At 41.1% G+C, this 18214-nt stretch overlaps 1 protein-coding gene across 8 annotated transcripts in view; it reads left to right on the plus strand.

The window, feature by feature from the left end:
- The first annotated feature begins 3342 nt into the window (after positions 1-3342).
- ntng1a (netrin g1a) overlaps positions 3343-18214 on the plus strand; it is a 127670-nt gene continuing 112798 nt past the window's right edge. For 2 of the 8 annotated variants that reach the window (XM_088071801.1, XM_088071795.1), the window contains exons 1-2: positions 3343-3846; positions 15022-15698. In XM_088071801.1, the coding sequence (XP_087927927.1) occupies positions 15450-15698 (249 nt within the window). In that variant the 5' untranslated portion in view covers positions 3343-3846; positions 15022-15449. Of the gene's footprint in view, positions 3847-5627; positions 6345-15021; positions 15699-18214 lie in introns of those variants that run through there. The other 6 variants (XM_088071797.1, XM_088071798.1, XM_088071799.1 and 3 more) reach the window with 4 other exon arrangements.

An 18214-nucleotide genomic window follows, 5' to 3' on the forward strand; every position in this document is an offset into this window, starting at 1 on the left:
TGTGCAACATTTCCAAGCAAACAATGGCCTTCCTAAACATTAAAGAGTCTTAGCAGTTTAACAGCAAATATCTTATTATTGTGCAAAGAAATGATAAAATATCGTATCATGATGAAACTCGTGATGTACACCCTTAGAAAGATTATACCAGCTGATGAATTTGTCCATATCATCAGTGATCAATGTGACAAAATAAGTTAACAAAAGTACTTTTCTTCAGCAAAGTTTTTAAATACTTGCACTTCATTTCATTATTTGCATTTTATGTTACTTTATACTTTTACTTTACTCCATGTCAAGGACAAATATTGTACTTTTTACTACACTACATGTATTTTACAGCTTAAGTTACTTGTTATTGGCTAGATTTAGGTTTGATATACAAATAAATCAGTTTATAGAATATGGTGCAATTTTGTAAATTTAACTACTAAACATTACTACTACTACTTAATGACTAAAACACTAAACTACTTCCAAATATGCATTATTGTGGGAGCGCAATGTGAATGAATATTCTTCACTTATTATGTATTAAGATATTGATATATATCATGATGTGATGAATCTTTTAAATGAGATTACATTAAGAAACGGTATACAGTATTAATACCGTAACCAGATTGGAGTGTCACTTTCACAGTCCAGTCAATTACATGAATGATCATGGGACTTCATCACATGGGTACCAATAAGTCTATATTTTAGATTAATGGATTTGTGTATTTGAATGTCCTGCATAATATGGTGCCCAGACATTGTGCCCAGACATATATATATATATATATATATATATATATATATATATATATATATATATATATATATATATATATATATATATATATATATATATATGTGTGTGTGTGTGTGTGTGTGTATATATATGTATAGATATATACATAGTCTTAAATAGTTGAAAAACAGACATAAATCTAGTATTACAAGTCTTACTGAATAATTAGCAACACCACTTACAATGATATAATAACACCAGAATAAAAATAGAAACATTAATAGCATAAATACTTTGTGTAAACAGTCTCACAAAATCTCCGTTGGTTGACAAAGTTCTACCTGGTGTATATCATTATATTGCCCAACCATGTATCAGCATTAATACTCCACAATACTTTACGTACTTTTCCCTGCTAACACTTTTTTACTTTTAATTGAGTAAAAATTGGAAAGCAAGATGAGTGCATTTTTCATTTCTGTATTGTGTAAAGAGTCTGAATGCTTCTTTAGAGGTCACCACAGTCTGTTCTGCAGTCTGTCTCAGCCCTGTGCACTCTCAGATTTAGGTTGATGACACCGCTGCATTTTACCACATAAAACTGTATTGAGCACAAGCTTAAACACAATATTTCTTTATGAATAACCAGCCCTCCCCTTCTCCCCCTACCCCCTCTACTGACACACACACACACTCCTCCGGATGAAGGCAACATTACCCTTCATTGAACAGGCGTAAAATCCAATACCTCTATGCCTGGCGTCCGCCAGACAGGGATGTACAAAAACAGCTTTACCCATCAATTTTCGAATAACCAACATGAAATATGACAAGAATAAAAAAGAAACTTAACAACACACAAGGGTAGTGGTAAGATATTGGAACACGGGGCCACGTGATTATCGGTCTCTCAAGTGAAGAGCAATCTATTGAACCCACTGATGGATTAGAGGACACATGGTCTTGTTGTGTGTGTGTGTGTGTGTATCTATGAAATATCCTCCACATTCAAACACATCCTCCTTTCATTCTGACCTCTATCACATATTCTTTGACACATTTCAGTCATAACTTGTTAAATATACACAAGATAACAGTGTTTAAGCACTTTAACCTTTTATAGGTGGCAGTCTTCATTTGCAGAGTCACTGTGTAAACCCAATCTGCCTGAGCATAGTGTTTTTAGGCCCGGAATAAAACTGCTTAACAGTCTGCAGATGAGCTTCAAAAATGTATTATGAGTGAACATATTATACTGTCATTGTATTGAGTCAATAAGAGGGAATTAAATGTGCTCTTCGGTAGCTTCCCACTGTGCACTCCTTCTCCTAGTCACTAAGTGACTTAGAAAAAGAGGTTCATGTAAGGCAAGTTGCCCTTGGGCTCACAGAGGAGAGGAAGAGAGAGGCAGCTGTGTGAAGAGCTGTCTACACAGCTGAGATAGCCGACACTGTAACCTGCTGTCCAATGTTTCACTAATAAACTTCAAGATGAGTTAACTAACATCTAAAGTCTCCCATAAACCACAACGACTACGTTCCTCTACTTTTTATCGGTTTGCAGTGGTCAATCTTCCTATAGAGAACATAGACAGGTTCCTATTGTGCCACAGCCCCGCCCCCCTTTTTTTTATTATTATTATTATACATTTAAAAAATCTAAACTCCAGGTAAATTGTGTAGTGCAGTGCATGTGGAGATCACTAGTGCATGAAAAAATGAAGAAAAAAAACCAAACAACAACAAACATCCAATGCAGTACAAAAACAAGGAAAAAAATGTATTATTTATTATTGTTGACGTTTGATAGCTAACTTTTGTTATGTTGATTTCTAGCTCTTAGTGTTTTCAATAAATATAAAAGATATTTAAAATTATGATTATTTTTGGGGGGTGGGGTGGGAGGCTTGCCTTGTGTACCAAACTTGCCATGTCTGGCTCTGGTTTATTGTTAAACCAATAATCAGCTCAGTTTGGCTTGTTGTTGAGATTTCTGGCTTTCAGGATATACTTAACTGGCTCACGAGCTGCCATCCTCTCTGCTTAAACTGCTCAGAAACATATTAAGCACTGGCATCATATTTTATACTTTAAAAGACCAAACAATATTAGCTACATAGTCTCATCGTTGTATCTTTGTGTTGGATTTCTTTACTGATTTTCTAGCTTAAAACGTCCGCTGTGATATTGTTTTGTCTGTTACAGGCTACTGTACTGTTCTGCCAATTTTCCATTTCCTCAATGTCGATACAAGTCATAAATTTCCTCAAGTGTTGCAGTTTTAAACATTACTTTATTATTGTCAAATCAATATTTATACCTCTAAATAATGACTCTAAACAGCAAGAGTATGTTCAAGGAGAGTGACAGTCTCTATCTGGCAGCAGTTGCTCAAATTGACATGTTTGCCATAATCCTCTTTGTTTCCTGTGTCTCAGGGATGTGGTTTTCCACCAGTTTCTCCTTCTGTTTTGTGCAATAAAGCAATGTCCATCCATGCCATAAAGCAATACGACTGATTTCCCATAAAATTGCTGTCTCTGATGCCACAGCTGATAGTTAGATTTGCCTGTGATCTCAGTAACTTGTCACAATAAAATGTGTTTCAGTGGCGAAGTGTAAGTGAACGTTTTAGAAAACGGGATAACTGCAGCAGTTAGAGATGTTTCTGCTCATGGCTGCTCTGAGCTGCGGCTCACAGGCTTCACAAAGAAGCAAACTTCAGGTGAAAGTCAGTTGTCAAACGCTCACCGCCTCATTGTGTCTGAGAGCAGCGAGTCTGGTCACTCTCTGCTCTCGTAGAGCCTCTTGGAATCTTAGTTTTACCATCCGCTTCGTTTTAAGCAACTTAACAATTAAAAAAAAAAACAAAACACTCGGAGGATTTGCTCCTGTCGTCTCTACTTGTGTGTCCGACTCTAAGTGACGTTGCGCCGGTACCAGGAGCTCTCCTCCATTCCCCGGGAGCGGCGGAGACAAGCTGGTCGCTTTCACGGCGAGTCCCCTCGTTCCTGCGCCGTGCTAAGATGTCCCGTTTTAAAGCGGATTTATTTGTCTGCAACAGGCGACATGAGTGGCTGTCCTCGATGGTATGAAGCACTGAAGACAAAGGTGAGAGTCTCAGGCAGCTGATTTCTTTTCATTTCATTGCTCTCCAACCGAATGCCGGAGCGCGTAAACTTTTGAAGCTTCGCCACGACGCGCGCCGAGTGGGTGGCCAAATTGTGCGTCGTGATTAGGGAAAGTAAGCCGACTATTTTGAGAACAGATGCTATTTTTTTCATGGTTATCTTAGTCTGCTTTCACTCAATATACTCTGGCTTTTCCATGCGTGGGAAAGGGCGCTTTTGGTGCGATTTAAAAAAAAATGAAGAAATCAGGTGGAGCTTAAATATTGTTGCCTCTATAAAGGAAAGAGTTTTTTTCTTCGATTATTTTCTTCGTTTTTGCATTTTTGTGCACAACTCACCTGTATGTATATGTATATATGGGGCTATTAAGGACACATGGACGCGCTGTGAGCGCACAGGAAGAAGCGGCACTGCATTCCCACATCTAAAGTCATTTAAAATGAATCAGTCATGCTCTGTACACATTTTAACACGAGTCCTTGTCATTTGTAGACAGCGCTCTTGTCATCCAATTGATTTTTATCTCTAATGCTGGAGAACCATCTTTAATCTTAATCTCATCTTTTGTCAAACAATCTTTGATTGCAACAAGACTTTGACACACGCTTTCTGTGAGCTCTCTCTCTCCGTCTTTCTGATGAAGCCATTGAATGTTACAAGCGTCAGGTTGGGGGTGAAATGTGCGGGGGTGATTATTAGGGCCTCTCTGGGCCTATAGGCTGCATACAGACTGTAAGCGTCGACACATTCAGCTGTGCGGAGGCTTGTCAACCTGCTGCGGGGTTAACCTGTGCGCCAAGTGCCGTGACCTGACTCCTGCTAGCACCTTCCTTCTCTCTCACTCTTATAATAATCAATTAAGGTGTGAGAAGACGGTGCACTCACCGGAATTGACATTAGTACTCGTTAGCAGTTTTATTGCAGGGTGAAGCAGAAGTGTTAAGCCCTGTCAGTCAGGTAGACGAGTTTGTCACAGCAGGTCTGTGGGTTTATTTTGTGTAATTATAATGAATGCAAGGCCCCCTTTTCTCTCATATTTACTCATTTATTGCCCAATTATTCGCGGTCAGCTGAACACTTATTTTTTAGCACGATACCATCGTCGACTTTGTACTAGAGTGGCAAATTCCTTTTTTTATTCCTTAATTTACACCTACTTGGAGTTTAAATAACTTAATATATGTGGCAAATATAGTAAAATTACCTAAAATAAAAAATACCTGAGTTAAAACACTTTTTGGAGCAATTACGCACCACTCTGACTTGTTCCAAATACTTCATATATGACATTTACTTTATTAGATGCATAAAACGATTAGTAATAAGCTGAATTAGGCAGTGGGATGCCCGTTCAGAGCGGATTTGGCAGCCAAGAAGGCAGAAACATAAATGCAATTACACTTTAAATATCATAGTTTTTGTCCACGCTCTTGGTTGGCTGCCCGGTAATAATCGCCATCTGGGAGGAAGCGATTTTCTTTCTATTTTACCCGGATGCAATAATTCATTTGAGACTATTAACGCGCGCATTTGTTGGATAATGTAACGCGATCAGGCGACTCGAGTGAACTCCACTAAAAGAGGTTCAACTAGAGGCGATTCTCCTTCCTCCTGAGTTTCTAACGGGTCCCGACAGAGGATGGTGTGTGTGGATGGATGTGTGTGTGTGGGTGGGGGTGCTGAGGGTGCGGTGGAGACGGGCTAGAGGGGTGGGGAGAGAGACCATAGGTGTGCGTGGGGGGTGAAACAAGCTGAGTGTGCGTCTAATCTAATAGAGCCTCGGAGCGCATTATCTTCCCCGTCATCTCCGTCTGGGCGGTCGGTGCTGCGCCGTGCAGGGGAGACGTCCAGCAGAAGATGCGTTGATGCGAGCGGATATTCTCAGCCGCCGAGTCTAATTGGTGTGATTCATGTCCCTTGTTGAGTGGCTGAAACCTCTTCATAGCGAGGGAGAAGGAGAGAGAGGAGGATTCGCGCAGAGATCCGCAAGCAGGACTGTTTGGGAAATGAAGGAATTATAAACAGGAGGTCAAAGTTTCTTTTGCAAAAGTGGGCTTTTTTTCTTTCTTTTTCCTGCGGACATCACTGTGCCTGCAGATTGACGACGTGATGGAATGACACTTGGAGTGAGGATGATGGACACTTTGGCACCGGAGCTCCTGCTCAGAAATCCCCCTCGTTTACGCCAGGCGCGGTGCTGACCGAGCTCTCAGGACGGCGATCAGTCATTTGTTTTCAAGTGGCAGGAAAATCCTCCTCTTGATCGTTTTCTACTCCCCCCCTCGGGTCGCCAAACAAGAGTGAGAGATGGTGCGCACAGCGATTCCTCAGAGACTGACGTGCGTACTCATCACATTCCCGTTAAGGAGCGCTTCTTAAAGAGCTTCTTTCTTCATTCATGTTCATTCTACTGCTCTGAACTTGTTGAACGGCGTTAAAGAGCACAGGGGGACAGGGAGTATACCCCGTGCAAGAAATGTAAGTTCTTCCTTTTGCTTGTAAACTTTACTTTCTGGGACTACACTCTTGAGTTAAAGTAGCTGGTTAGTTGGAAGTTATTGGCTCTGGGCTGGCTCCATTTATCTCCTGTAGTGAATAGATAAGGAGGGGGGCAGAGAGCTGTGGGTCTTTTACTTCTTATCAACTTTTAAGACTCTCAGAACCACAAAGAAAGAGCTATTCATATTTCCAAATGAGGCGACCTTGAATGCATCCAAAACTTAACATATGCAGGTCATTTTTAGAGGCGCCCCCTTGTGGAACTTATGACCTAATCGTTGCCTATCTATCAGCATAATTACGTTTGTGTCATGCTGCAGCCAGTTGGCCTACCTTTGTTGTATGAGCAGCCTGTTACTCTTTTGTTTTGCTTCACTCTTTTATCATCATTAGCTGCACAATTAATGCAAACTTACTCGTTTCCAAAAGCTCCTTCGCGCTTTACAGACCTGTGGGGTTGACTTAAGGCAGGTGTTTTTTACACAACGGTACCCGTGCAGGCTCTTTGGTTATGATATTATTTATAATAACTACAATCTGCATGATCTCACCTTGGCCTTGCATTGGATAATACCAAGCAATTATTGTTTTAAGGGCTTGCTCATAACTGTTATCGTTAAAGATGATGGTTTCAGGGCTGAGGCACATGCTGAATGGATATGAACTGTGCTTTTTTTTGGTTAGATTTCAATTTCAATTCCAGTTATAGTCAGTAGGAACTGCAGTTACCTCTATTTCATTGTTTTACTGACAGGTCATAATGAGTTATTTTTTGTGTGTGTGCACTTTAAACCATGTGGCTATTCCTGCTTACACTCCCAGCATGAGAGAGCTACCTGGGTGGGCACATTCTTTCGAGCTAAAGTGGACATTTTGAGTATCCAGACATGTCACTGTGGTTGCAGAATAATGTGCTAGCAGCCTTTTAGGAAAAGTGTCTTTAATAATGCATAAGGTGTTCCTGTGTCGCAAAGAGAAGCATGCTTGGTGGCGAGGAGAGGGGGAGAGAGAAAGAGATGGAGGGAGGGTGGTGGAGGCGTGATCTTGTCTTACTGTCTCATTGGGTGCTCCGTGCACTGCTGTATATGTGGTGCTGGAGTAACTGACGCCCGAGGGTGTTCAGCTCGACTTGGGGCAGCATCGGCACAGTCACCCTGTCAAAAGTGCTGCTCGCGCACACACAGAGCGTATGTGGCAGCTTCAGCAGCTCAGGGGAGGATGGGGGGAGGAGTTGGTAGGGACAGGGGGAGTGATAGAGGATGGTGGCAGATGCAGCTGGTGGAGGCAAGTGGAGCACGTCTTCAGCAGTCAGGGACCGGCTTGCCTTCAGAGGCCTGACCTGTCTGGCTGCAGTAGACGTTGGATTTGAGGAGCCACATCCTGTTAAAGGAGTGATTACCTCAGCAGGGTTCAAGCATGGCTTTTTGATAGCCAGCACTAATATAGCCTTTTCAGTGAGTCTCCCAAATCTTTCTTGTGAAGCTGGGAAAAAGCCTCCCAAACATAAGAAGCTAAAACCAATGAAATTCTTTCACACTCTGTATGGCTTATTTTCATTGCGCGCAGGTCTCACAGACAGGTTGTAGTTTATCATATCAGAGGTGGAAAACAAGCCTCAATGTGAGTTTGGGCTGTTTGTCTAGCCATAGAGCCGAGCCACAGCTTTGATTTCTTCTGAAGCTGCCCACCCATCCCCAAAGCACAGTCACTTAACCAGCTGTCAGCACTCCAGCCATTTGCTACCTGTCGTCATTATTAAAAGATCATAAGCCTGCCGATTGAAGGCGGCGACATTTTAAGAAGTGGAAAAGAGCGCAAAGTGATGGGCTGACTCGGAGGCAAGCCCCAGGGATGCATTACAGGCGTGCTCGCTGTTCCACGGCAGCGCTGGCTGTCATGTTTGCAGGGCCATGCTCCACTCTCCATATGTTTATTCATGAGGACAGCGGCCCTATTGGCAGGTTGTTAACAGGCAAGATTAGGGATTCTGGAAAGGCAGGCTGAGAAATCTGGTGAGTGGAGCACAGAGAGCAAGCAGGAGGCTGTTTTTTTTTTCTTTTTTCTGAGGCCGGGCCAGCTTCTATCTTTATCTATCTTTCATCTGTTTCTGACTGTCTGCCCTCCTGTCTTTCTGCCCTACTCTCTCCTGCGCTCTTGTTTCTCTTTTAGCAAGGCACTGGTAGGGAATATGAAACAGGTAGAGTCAGAAGAGATGAAAGTAGGTAGAGACAGGACAGAAGCAGGGTCAGAAATTGCCCTTGAAAGTGCATAAAATGCGTGAAATTAAAAATGAAAGGGGGGAAAATAGCAGGGATATGAGTGGTAACCCTGTAATTATTCTACCTTACTCTGTGCTGAGCACATCCTTTAGAGCTAAAGTGGACTTTTTTTTTTCAATTTTGGGACATTTATTATAATATAATTTGTTGAATTTTTAAATAGACATGCAGGTGTGTAAGTACTGCCCCCTGTGGGCCACCGTAGGTGATTCGTATGAGATTATGACCTGACAGCTCTTTCCAATGTGTCCTGGGTGATGAAAATGGGCTTTTTTGATCAAAGAGGGACTAAAAATGCAGTCTGGGGCAGTTGGAAATGTTGGCACCATACAGCCAGGAGCGGGAGAAAGTGCTGAACCCACACAAACCACAGGTCAATAAAAAATAAAATGATCAATATGGGCAGGAATTGAAAAGTGGATGGATGGGGATGAAGTGGTTAGGGACAGAAACATGAAAACACAGTGGCTCAAAACTGAGAGTTTATTTGCCGATTTAAAATGTAAAGGTATGTTTTTTTTATAAAAATCCACTAAAAGAGTAAGATGTTAAATACTCACCCTGGATGATGTGTACACCTGCAGGAGTTTTAGGGTTCAAGTCAGAAAGAAATGCTGTGTGGCAATATGACGCACTGGATACGTCATTTGATGATATGCATGATTTACAAGTGACTCCCACTAGTAGTAAAGAGCCACTCTGGGGACATGCGTGTAACATGTTCCTTGTGATTTGGAGAAACACTCAGTCATGCTCGAGTGGCCCCGGGGATGAAATGGAAGCGGACACCAAGAGCCCCAGAGACCGGGGAGTGGTCGGTGGGGTTCATGGGTGGCAGTTTTGGTGGGCGGGATGAACTCAGCAGCCACACAAACCCTCTGCTGGGTCGACCAGGCCTTGTGAAAGATTCATGTGTTTAAATATAAAATGGAGCTTGTCGTTTGCAGCGCAGGCGGGTTGGTACCTTCAGTCCCCTTTCGTAGCAGGCTTTGAGTGCACACCTCACAAACCGGTCTACTGTATGTGGTTAAATAGCACTGCATATGGGCTTGTGTTGATATATTTGACCTGAAGATGCTAATATTGGATTTTTATGGGTTTTTTTTGCCCTTTTTGCAAGTACTCTTTTGGCTGTTTGTCATTTTCAAGCATAAAAACATGTTAAATAGTGGCTAGTGTTTCCACCATGAATATTCCTTGTAGAGTGGAGAGAAAAAAATAATTTAGATGACACTATTCACTGAATTTTTGCATTTTTTATTAAAATATTTCAAGGGTTAAATACATAAATGCATAGTAGGATAACATCTTTGGCTACTCAACTTTCCTGCAACTTCAGTTTACTGCTAAAAACTCTCCTTTTGTAAATACAGTTTAAAAGTAGCTGAATTTTTTTTATTTTCCTCTTTGTCACACTTTAAAATTTCCTGCTTTCATTTTCTATTCATTTTTTGTGTCCACATTTTTTTCTCAAAAATAAATTTTGCTTATTGTGCCTTTACTCACATGTTTGACCTTCACGGTGCACAATTAAGCATGTGCAGTTTGATACATGAAGGCTGTTTTCACATTCATCTGCTGAAGGAGGGAAGTCTCTCTGTGCTCACTTTAAATGTCGAGCATCACAACCAGTTTTGAAACAAATTGTGATCCAATATGCAACTTACACAACGCGTAATGTGGAAACTTGAGACTAGTTAAATTAGTCATGTGTCCAGTATTTGAACCTTCGAAATAATTAAAAAAATTGCATATTCATAAATTCTGCACTGCAGCAAGGGAGAAGGAGTAGATGTGATTTTAAGAATTTTAACAAGGTAATTAAATGTTTTTTTAATGGAAAAACCCTATCAGCACAAATAATGATTCAAAGCTGAATATTTTTAATTTGTTTTTAGCATGCCTGGAAGGGATCTTAAAAGTAATGTTTCAGCACTATCATACACAGGTGAATAACATTTTTTGTTTTGTCAACTTTCCTGTTGCAAATATCTACCAAAGGGCTATTTACCTATTTTGTTTCACGCAAAATTTCAGCTTTGATTTTTTTCTTTTTTTAATCTTGATTTTTCATATCTGACTTTTCCACATATTTTAGGTCGTTTTCAGTAAAACACTGCAGGTGATGTCCTTGATAATGCTGAATAAATATGTTGTGACTGGGCTTTTACATTATAAGCATTTCATTTTCAAAATTTAACACAAAAATAGTTTGTCTGCCATTCAGCCGCCCTCACAGCCAGCGACCTCCCACTGTTACTGTAAATGTTCACCGCTCTGTGCCTACGGTGCAGTATATTTGTTCCTGTACAGGAGAGAATTTCAGACTTCCTGTGAGCACGCCTCCTCTGATGTCCTCGGACCTTGATCGATGGTCGGAGGAAGCAACCTGCCCTAAAATAAACCTTTTTCTCACTTAAAATGCACAGCCACACTTCTTTCCATCTGCTCTCCCTTTTCTCCCCCTCACCTCTTCTCCTTGGGGCGACGGAGGGTTATAAGCAGGGAGTAATGAGAGGAAGGGGCCGCTGCGTCCAGGACGGCAGAACGATAATGACCCCCGCTTTTGTGATCTCTATTGCTTGTTATCGAAGCCTCGCCACCGCTTGTTGTCTCATTACCCACGACTTGAATCTCTCTTTATCCTGTGGTTGCACGTGAAGCACACACACACACTTTTACACACACATAGACACTTTTCGGCCATCTCTTTAGTCTCCTCCTTAACACGGTAATATTATGTCTCTTAATGGGAACAGGGAGCTCAGTGCCAAGAGTTCCTCCGGATAATTGGCTGCTTCCTCACCTGCTGACATCTCCCCCATTGACATTCTTACATTTTACATTCAAGGTGCTTCTTATTCCCCCCCCTTACCGTCCTCCTCATTCCTCTGTCCTCTGACTTGGAATACCTGCGCTTGTATTTTTTTTGTCATACTGATTTTACATTGTCTTTCTCAATCATTTTGTGCAAAATTGAATCACGCTTTCCAATACTCTGTGGATAATGCTTATTTCTATTGATTTGACGGATTGCTTTTTTGCACAGGAATGATTTTTTTTCTCATAAGGGACAATTTGCATTTTTTTTCCCCACTTTGAATCCAGTTTTAGAGAACATTTTCATCTTATCGTGCCATATTCTTAAATACATCACCTCAAGTTTTTCTTCCTGCACCATCTCGTTTCCATGACACACTTTTATGTGACTAAGCCTTTTCCCCTGACCTTGGCTGTTCCTTAAAATGATGATCTACATTACCTTACACTGAAATTTCTCTGAATGACAGAGATGCAGCTCTAAATCTAGTATATATTGGTACAACACATCGAACACAAAATATTACTATAAAACCTATTGTAAAGGTGCCTTTATATTGCCGAGCGTCTCTTCTGCTGTTCATCACATCTCTATATCAGTACATCTAATCAGTGTCTCTGTAATCAAGTCAGTCATGTAGAGGGTGTGTTTCAACATGTCTCCAGGCTTCAAGTAGGCTGTTAAATGTGAACACAGCTCCTAAACTGTGTTGTATATAGTGCAGTGAATTATTTTTTTACTTAGTGTCTGTCTTACACTCTCATTATGTACGTGTCACCTTCTTTCACGGCTTGTGCTCAAATTCAAGTGCTGATTCCACTTTTCTTTTTTTTTTTACATGTCTATAAAAAGTCATCTTTATCTGTTCCTGTAACATAATCCAATTTTGCCACCTTTTTTCCACAGATACACTTTAGCTAATGCTACTGTGACCCAGTATTTAATCTAATCGTATCTAATTGTAACTGAAAATTTTTGAAAATAATGACAACATATTTCAAAAAACAAACACCCTATCTACACTGTAGCTGTACAGCTGTAGCTGCAAAGTTATCACTGATGACTGGGGGGTGTATTGGTCAACACACACACACATACACACTTACACTGTCTCAGCTGACTGATTAAGCGGCACTAAAATGTCTACCAGTCTGTCCCTCCTGTCTCCGACCATTGACTCTGCTCTCCATCCATCACCTGCCGTTAAGCTGCTGTTTGAAGGCGGGAAACATACCACATGCCTGTATCCACGGGCCCAGCCAACTGGATTTCTGCTGTGTTTCTGGCTACTGAGACATCACTGTACACGCAGGCTGCAAACAGCCTAATTTAAAAGACTTTTTAAGGTCAATTCAAAAAGAAAATACAAAAAAGGAAGAACTTTATCATAAATAGGCTATTTCTGCTTATTCTTACACAATATAGCCAGTGGAAAGAGCAGTAGGGAAAAAATACTGAGAGAAGGATTATTTGTTTGCTAGTGTGATGCTCAGTTATGTTAACATACAAAACTTTAGACAAAAGAAAAAGTGCGGCCACAGCTCACAATGGTTGGCAGATATAAATGGGTGCTATGAAGCCTGGGAAGTAAATCACTGTGTGTGATATAGTGTGGTGGCTCCTGCTACGGGCAGCTCCACCACTTAAGAGAAGAAACTTGGAAGCAGCACCAGTCACAAGATATTTATGTTAACATATGACTGTTTTTATGTGGCAAAGTGGGACTATATCGGGTCAGAGTGGCCACTTTATCCTGTTTAAGTGAAAGTATGGTGGTGTTTTTTTCACTTGTTCACTTCAGTATAAATTAAAGCCGCTGTTTTCTGTGCTTGTATTACCTGTGGATCAGATGATGTTGATGATGTAAGATGTGTAATATGAAAGGTGTTGTTCAGAGTGTTGTTTCCCTTTCTGTCTAGAAAACTGTCTGGCTGTCCCTCATGACATCACATAAAAGCTAGTGTTGCTTCTTGTCTGCTGAATGTGTAAATAGGTTCACTGACAAGTTACGTCAGTGATGTATATACCGATTATTGCATTGCTTCCTTGTGGCCAAACAATCAATCAGAGGAGCAGTGGATTTAGTGGCACCCAGTGGTGGGGCTACAGATTGCAACCAACTGAATACCCCTCTGCATACCCTTCCTTTACCAAGCATGTAGAGAACCCACAGCAGCCTTCAGGTGAAGGTCCTCTTTAGAGCCAGTGTTTACCTTGCCCCTTCTGGGCTACTGTAGAAACATGGCGGAGCAACATTGCAGGCTCTGTGGAAGAGGAGGCCTTCCCATGTAGACATAAACTGCTCATTTTTAGCTAACAAAACACACAAAGCTCTGTCATACCGAAACAACAGAGTAGATCGATTTCCGTTTACTTTTAAAATGACCTACAAGACTGGTCCTGAAACAACATATACTACCGTTCTAGTGGTTTCAGTTGTACGCACTTCCATAGCATAATGACATGGTCTTAGTTCCACTCCCAAAGTACCTGGTTAGGTTTAGGCCGCAAAACTACGTGGTTAGGTTCAGGAAAAACAACAAAGTTTGGCAATAAATAAGGATTTTGTCACTAACGTAACGTCACATATGTTACATATGACACATCACTAGCTCAGTGTGCTACACATACTAGCATACATGCTCGGCAACGTTGTTGATAAAAGAATTTAACATTCACTTCAAGACACAAAAACAGTCTCCTGGCTGAAAGTCCTGTGTTATTTTGACTGAACCGCCAGCATTCCCACCAAAACCATTGGGAATTGTTTGACATTTGCTCAACATTATGCAGAAATTGTCCCTTTTTATGCCTTGTCACGTCACTTCCTCTTATGCTTCCATACAGTCAGCGTAAATATCACTCTTAATAAGCTGCTCAGACAGTCGAACTATGAGGTTGTTTCTTCAGAGAGATCAGGCTGAAAACACAATGATTCTAAGTTTCAAATGATAATACACCAATAAAATCCACAATAATACATATAACGTTAACATATTAACCAAGCGCTTACTAAAGAATATAATTCTTACATTTGGTGTTTCCATTTTTTACACATTTTTTTTTTGCCATTTCCAATATAATCATCATACAAATTTCTACACAGCAACAGGTTGTTTTTATACTTAAACACAGTCATAATTAAAAGTCAATAGATGATGTTACAGAGTTTTATTTTGTGATTTATCTCAGACACAACCATAATCATTTACTTTCATATGGTCTCTATTTTCCCAGAACTCTGGTTTAGGACTCGGGAAAAGTCGGGGGGGTGCTGTATGTCATACTGTAGGCTTGATACCGCTGAGTAAGATGAGGCTTTGGTGTGAAAGCAGCAGGATCCAATTTAGCCTCACTTACTGATTTTCTGTGTTTTGATGGACAACAAACACCAACATGGCACCCCTATCTAACACCCATCCAACTTTCTATTCACACACACACACACCTTTCACGCATGCCACAGCGCCAGCTAATGTTCTCTCACTGTCAAATTCCACTCCCATAAGGGAGGTATACTCACCCTCCTCTTCTTCTGTTTCCCGTTTCTCCGCAGCACCAGATCGCCACGCAGGAAGAGGACCATGATTGACAGCCAGGCGAGCTGAGGGAAACTGTCACTCATCTTCCTATCAGCGTGTCAGAGGGCTATCTCCTTCTCGCCTTCCCCCCTCGTCCTCCTCCTTCTCCTCCACCGTCCTCCTCCCTCCCTGAGTCCTCTCCTCTTATCTTCTCAATGGACTGGTAACCTCGCCATCCCTCGTAGTTATCCGCTGCTCCAGAAACCTGAAAGAGACAGAAATAGTCAAGAAAAACAACAAGACACTATTAAACTGACCCTCGCTCCACCTGAGGGGAGTTTGGCATGTCTCCTCACTCCAGTTGAGTGAGTTGTAGTAAGTGGAAGTAGAAGAGGGATTCCTTGTTAGTACACCATCAGAAGGAGATACAGCTCCTCGAGAAGGAGCCCAGAGAGGACCGGTCATGCGTTTCCATTTTGCATTGACGCTGCAGGCGCTGTGGACTGGTGTTTGCCAGGCGGCCATGCAGCACTACCCTGCAGCGTGGGGCCACTACGATGTGTGTAAGTCCCAGATTTACTCAGATGAAGGTTTAACCTGGGACTACATGGCGTGCCAGCCAGAGGCAGCAGACATGACCCAGTACCTGAAAGTTACGCTGGATCCCCCCAACATCACCTGTGGAGACCCTCCGGAGACATACTGCGCACTGGTGAGTACATGAAACCCCCAAATCTTTCCTTTAAAAACTGTACGCACACAACACCAAGGCAGCTCTCTTATCTGACTGTGTGTATCGTGTATCTACTCGGCTGGTTCTGACCCCACGACTGTGACAGACACTTTCCGAGCTTGTGTGACTCAGATACGTTGCCGGGGCTGAAGAAATAGAGGTTTGTGCCCATTGACGTCATGTTCTTCTGTTTAGAGAGCTGCTCTTCGGTGCACACTGCAAACACACTGTGCTGTTGACACTGCTTACATGCAGGAAACACTTTATGATTTGACTTTACTGATGAAAACACACATTCTCATCTTGCTCCCTGCACACACCACACTACCATGAAAGCACAGTTCCCTTATTTGTTGTGATTTCAGATTGTCTGTTGCGTCAGTGTGTGTTTTTCTGCAGAGTTGGATGAGAAGGTGGCCTAAAAATTCTAACAGTCTCTTGGTGAAATAGTGCCCAGGTGGACTAAAAATACGGCAGCATGTATGAGAACTTAAGTGGAGCATTATTTTAAGTGCTGGTACACAAGGTTTTTTGTACGTTTAGCAATGGCATGTGTTGCTGAGGTGTTTATTGCTTTGATTGTTTTGTTTAAAAATGGTGGCCCGTTTTAGTGTCAGCATTCATTATTGGTCCTCAAGGTTATTTATATATATATCCTGTATTTAACTAGATAAAAGTCTCAATGAGATTCAAGATTTCTTTTTCAAGAGAGACCTGGCTAAGAGGGCAGCACCCTCAAAATGTTTATCTGGAGATGGTTGCGATTTTCTCATGTTTACCTTAATATGAGATATGAATCTATCTGTCAACTGTGAGATAATGTAGGTGCTACAACTCTTGTTTGTCTTCAGCCACAGTGGTTGTCAGTGTTCCTGTTAAAAACTCAAATTTAGCTCCATTTTTTTGGCCACGCTTATGATGTGACTGTATAGATGGCACTATCAGTCTGCCTATTGGTCAGTCCACCACTCTGGCCCGGATTTAAAGGGATAATTTGCCAATTTTTGACCAGGTTTGTATGATTGCGATGTGGCTAGTATCAGCTCGAATGGAAACATGTTTCATGTCATCCTTTGAATTTTTGCTTGCTCTTGAGCTGTTGCTCAAACTACAGATTGCATGTCCACATTTTCATATGCCCACCACCACAGACACAAACACTATAGAAGTGGATTTAGAGAGAAACAGTAAAACAGGGCATTACTTATCAAATGTGAACAAAGATTCTGTTACTGTATTGCCTATTTCTCACAAAAAAAACGTTTTCAGAAACACACTTTCTGTGTCAAAACAAGCAAACTTGCATTATGTCACCCACCAGTGGAGGCATCTGTTGGTTCCGTGTGGCGCAGTGCATTTTTCTATTTGTAGGTTTCTTGAGCAAAAATGAATGCCACAGCTCTTTTGCTCTGTTTTCTCTGGTCATGTAGCACCAGTTTAAAAAGTATGTACCGTCCTCTACTGCACACAGTTTAGTTTTATGAAAACATCTTTCCAGCAGTGAAATACTTCTAAAATGGCTCCATAATTGTTTGATGGATAGTAATCAAATTCTGTGCAGACATTCATAGATCCCTGGGGATAAATCCAATTAAGTCGGGTGATCTCCTGACTATTGATCAAGCACTGTTATCAGGTCAAAATTTTAGTTTGGATAATACTTTGGGTTATGACCAAATACATTCCTATAATTCTCAACTGTATTTTGTGTTTATTGCCTATTAGCCAATGTTAGCATCCAACACTCAAAACTGATATGGTGAATATTGTCATTGTGAGCATGTTAGCAGGCTGAAGTTAGCATTTCACTTAAGGCACCACTGTGTCTGAGTACAGCCCAACAGAGCCAGTAGCATGATTTAAGACTCTTAGTCTTGTTTCCAAGCTAACCTGAAATATAACTTGATACTTTTTATTGTACTGTATGAATCAAAGAGAAGGAATTCAAAAAGTCTTTCTGTATAATAAGAGTTGCACCAATTAGCTGATTTTTTTACTGTGTTTTGTAAAAGCCTATTCCATGACCACAACACTTTGAGAGGACTTTATGAAATAATAAACCAATTAGCTTTTTGCCCTGTTTAAATTCACAAAAAAAAATAGAGTGCAAGTGTTGTTGAATCACTGAGCAGATTTGACACAATTGACTTGTTAAGGAAGGGTTCCACATTGTCGCACACTAGTTTAATCGTGATAACTTAAAAGTGATATTTTGTTGGATTAGAGGGATTTCATATTGAAACAGCACAATAAAAAGCAGTGATTGGTTGATTGCTTTACCCTTTGAAGTTCATGTGGTGCTGTTGATTCTGCAAATTACATTGCAATCATGAAAATCACAAATTCCTGGCGGTGCTGAAAAGAAAATGAGCAAAAGATGCATATTAGGTCAAGTATTTAATTAGCAAACCGCCCTCCTCCTTATTCCGGGTCCTTTTCACTTTGAATCTCACAGCTGGTCTCCTCAGATTAACGCTAAATGATGAATCCATTTT

This window comes from Plectropomus leopardus, chromosome 21, assembly GCF_026936395.1.
Source record: "Plectropomus leopardus strain MGB_pleo_1.0 chromosome 21, ASM2693639v1, whole genome shotgun sequence".
Classification (NCBI taxonomy): domain Eukaryota; kingdom Metazoa; phylum Chordata; class Actinopteri; order Perciformes; family Serranidae; genus Plectropomus; species Plectropomus leopardus.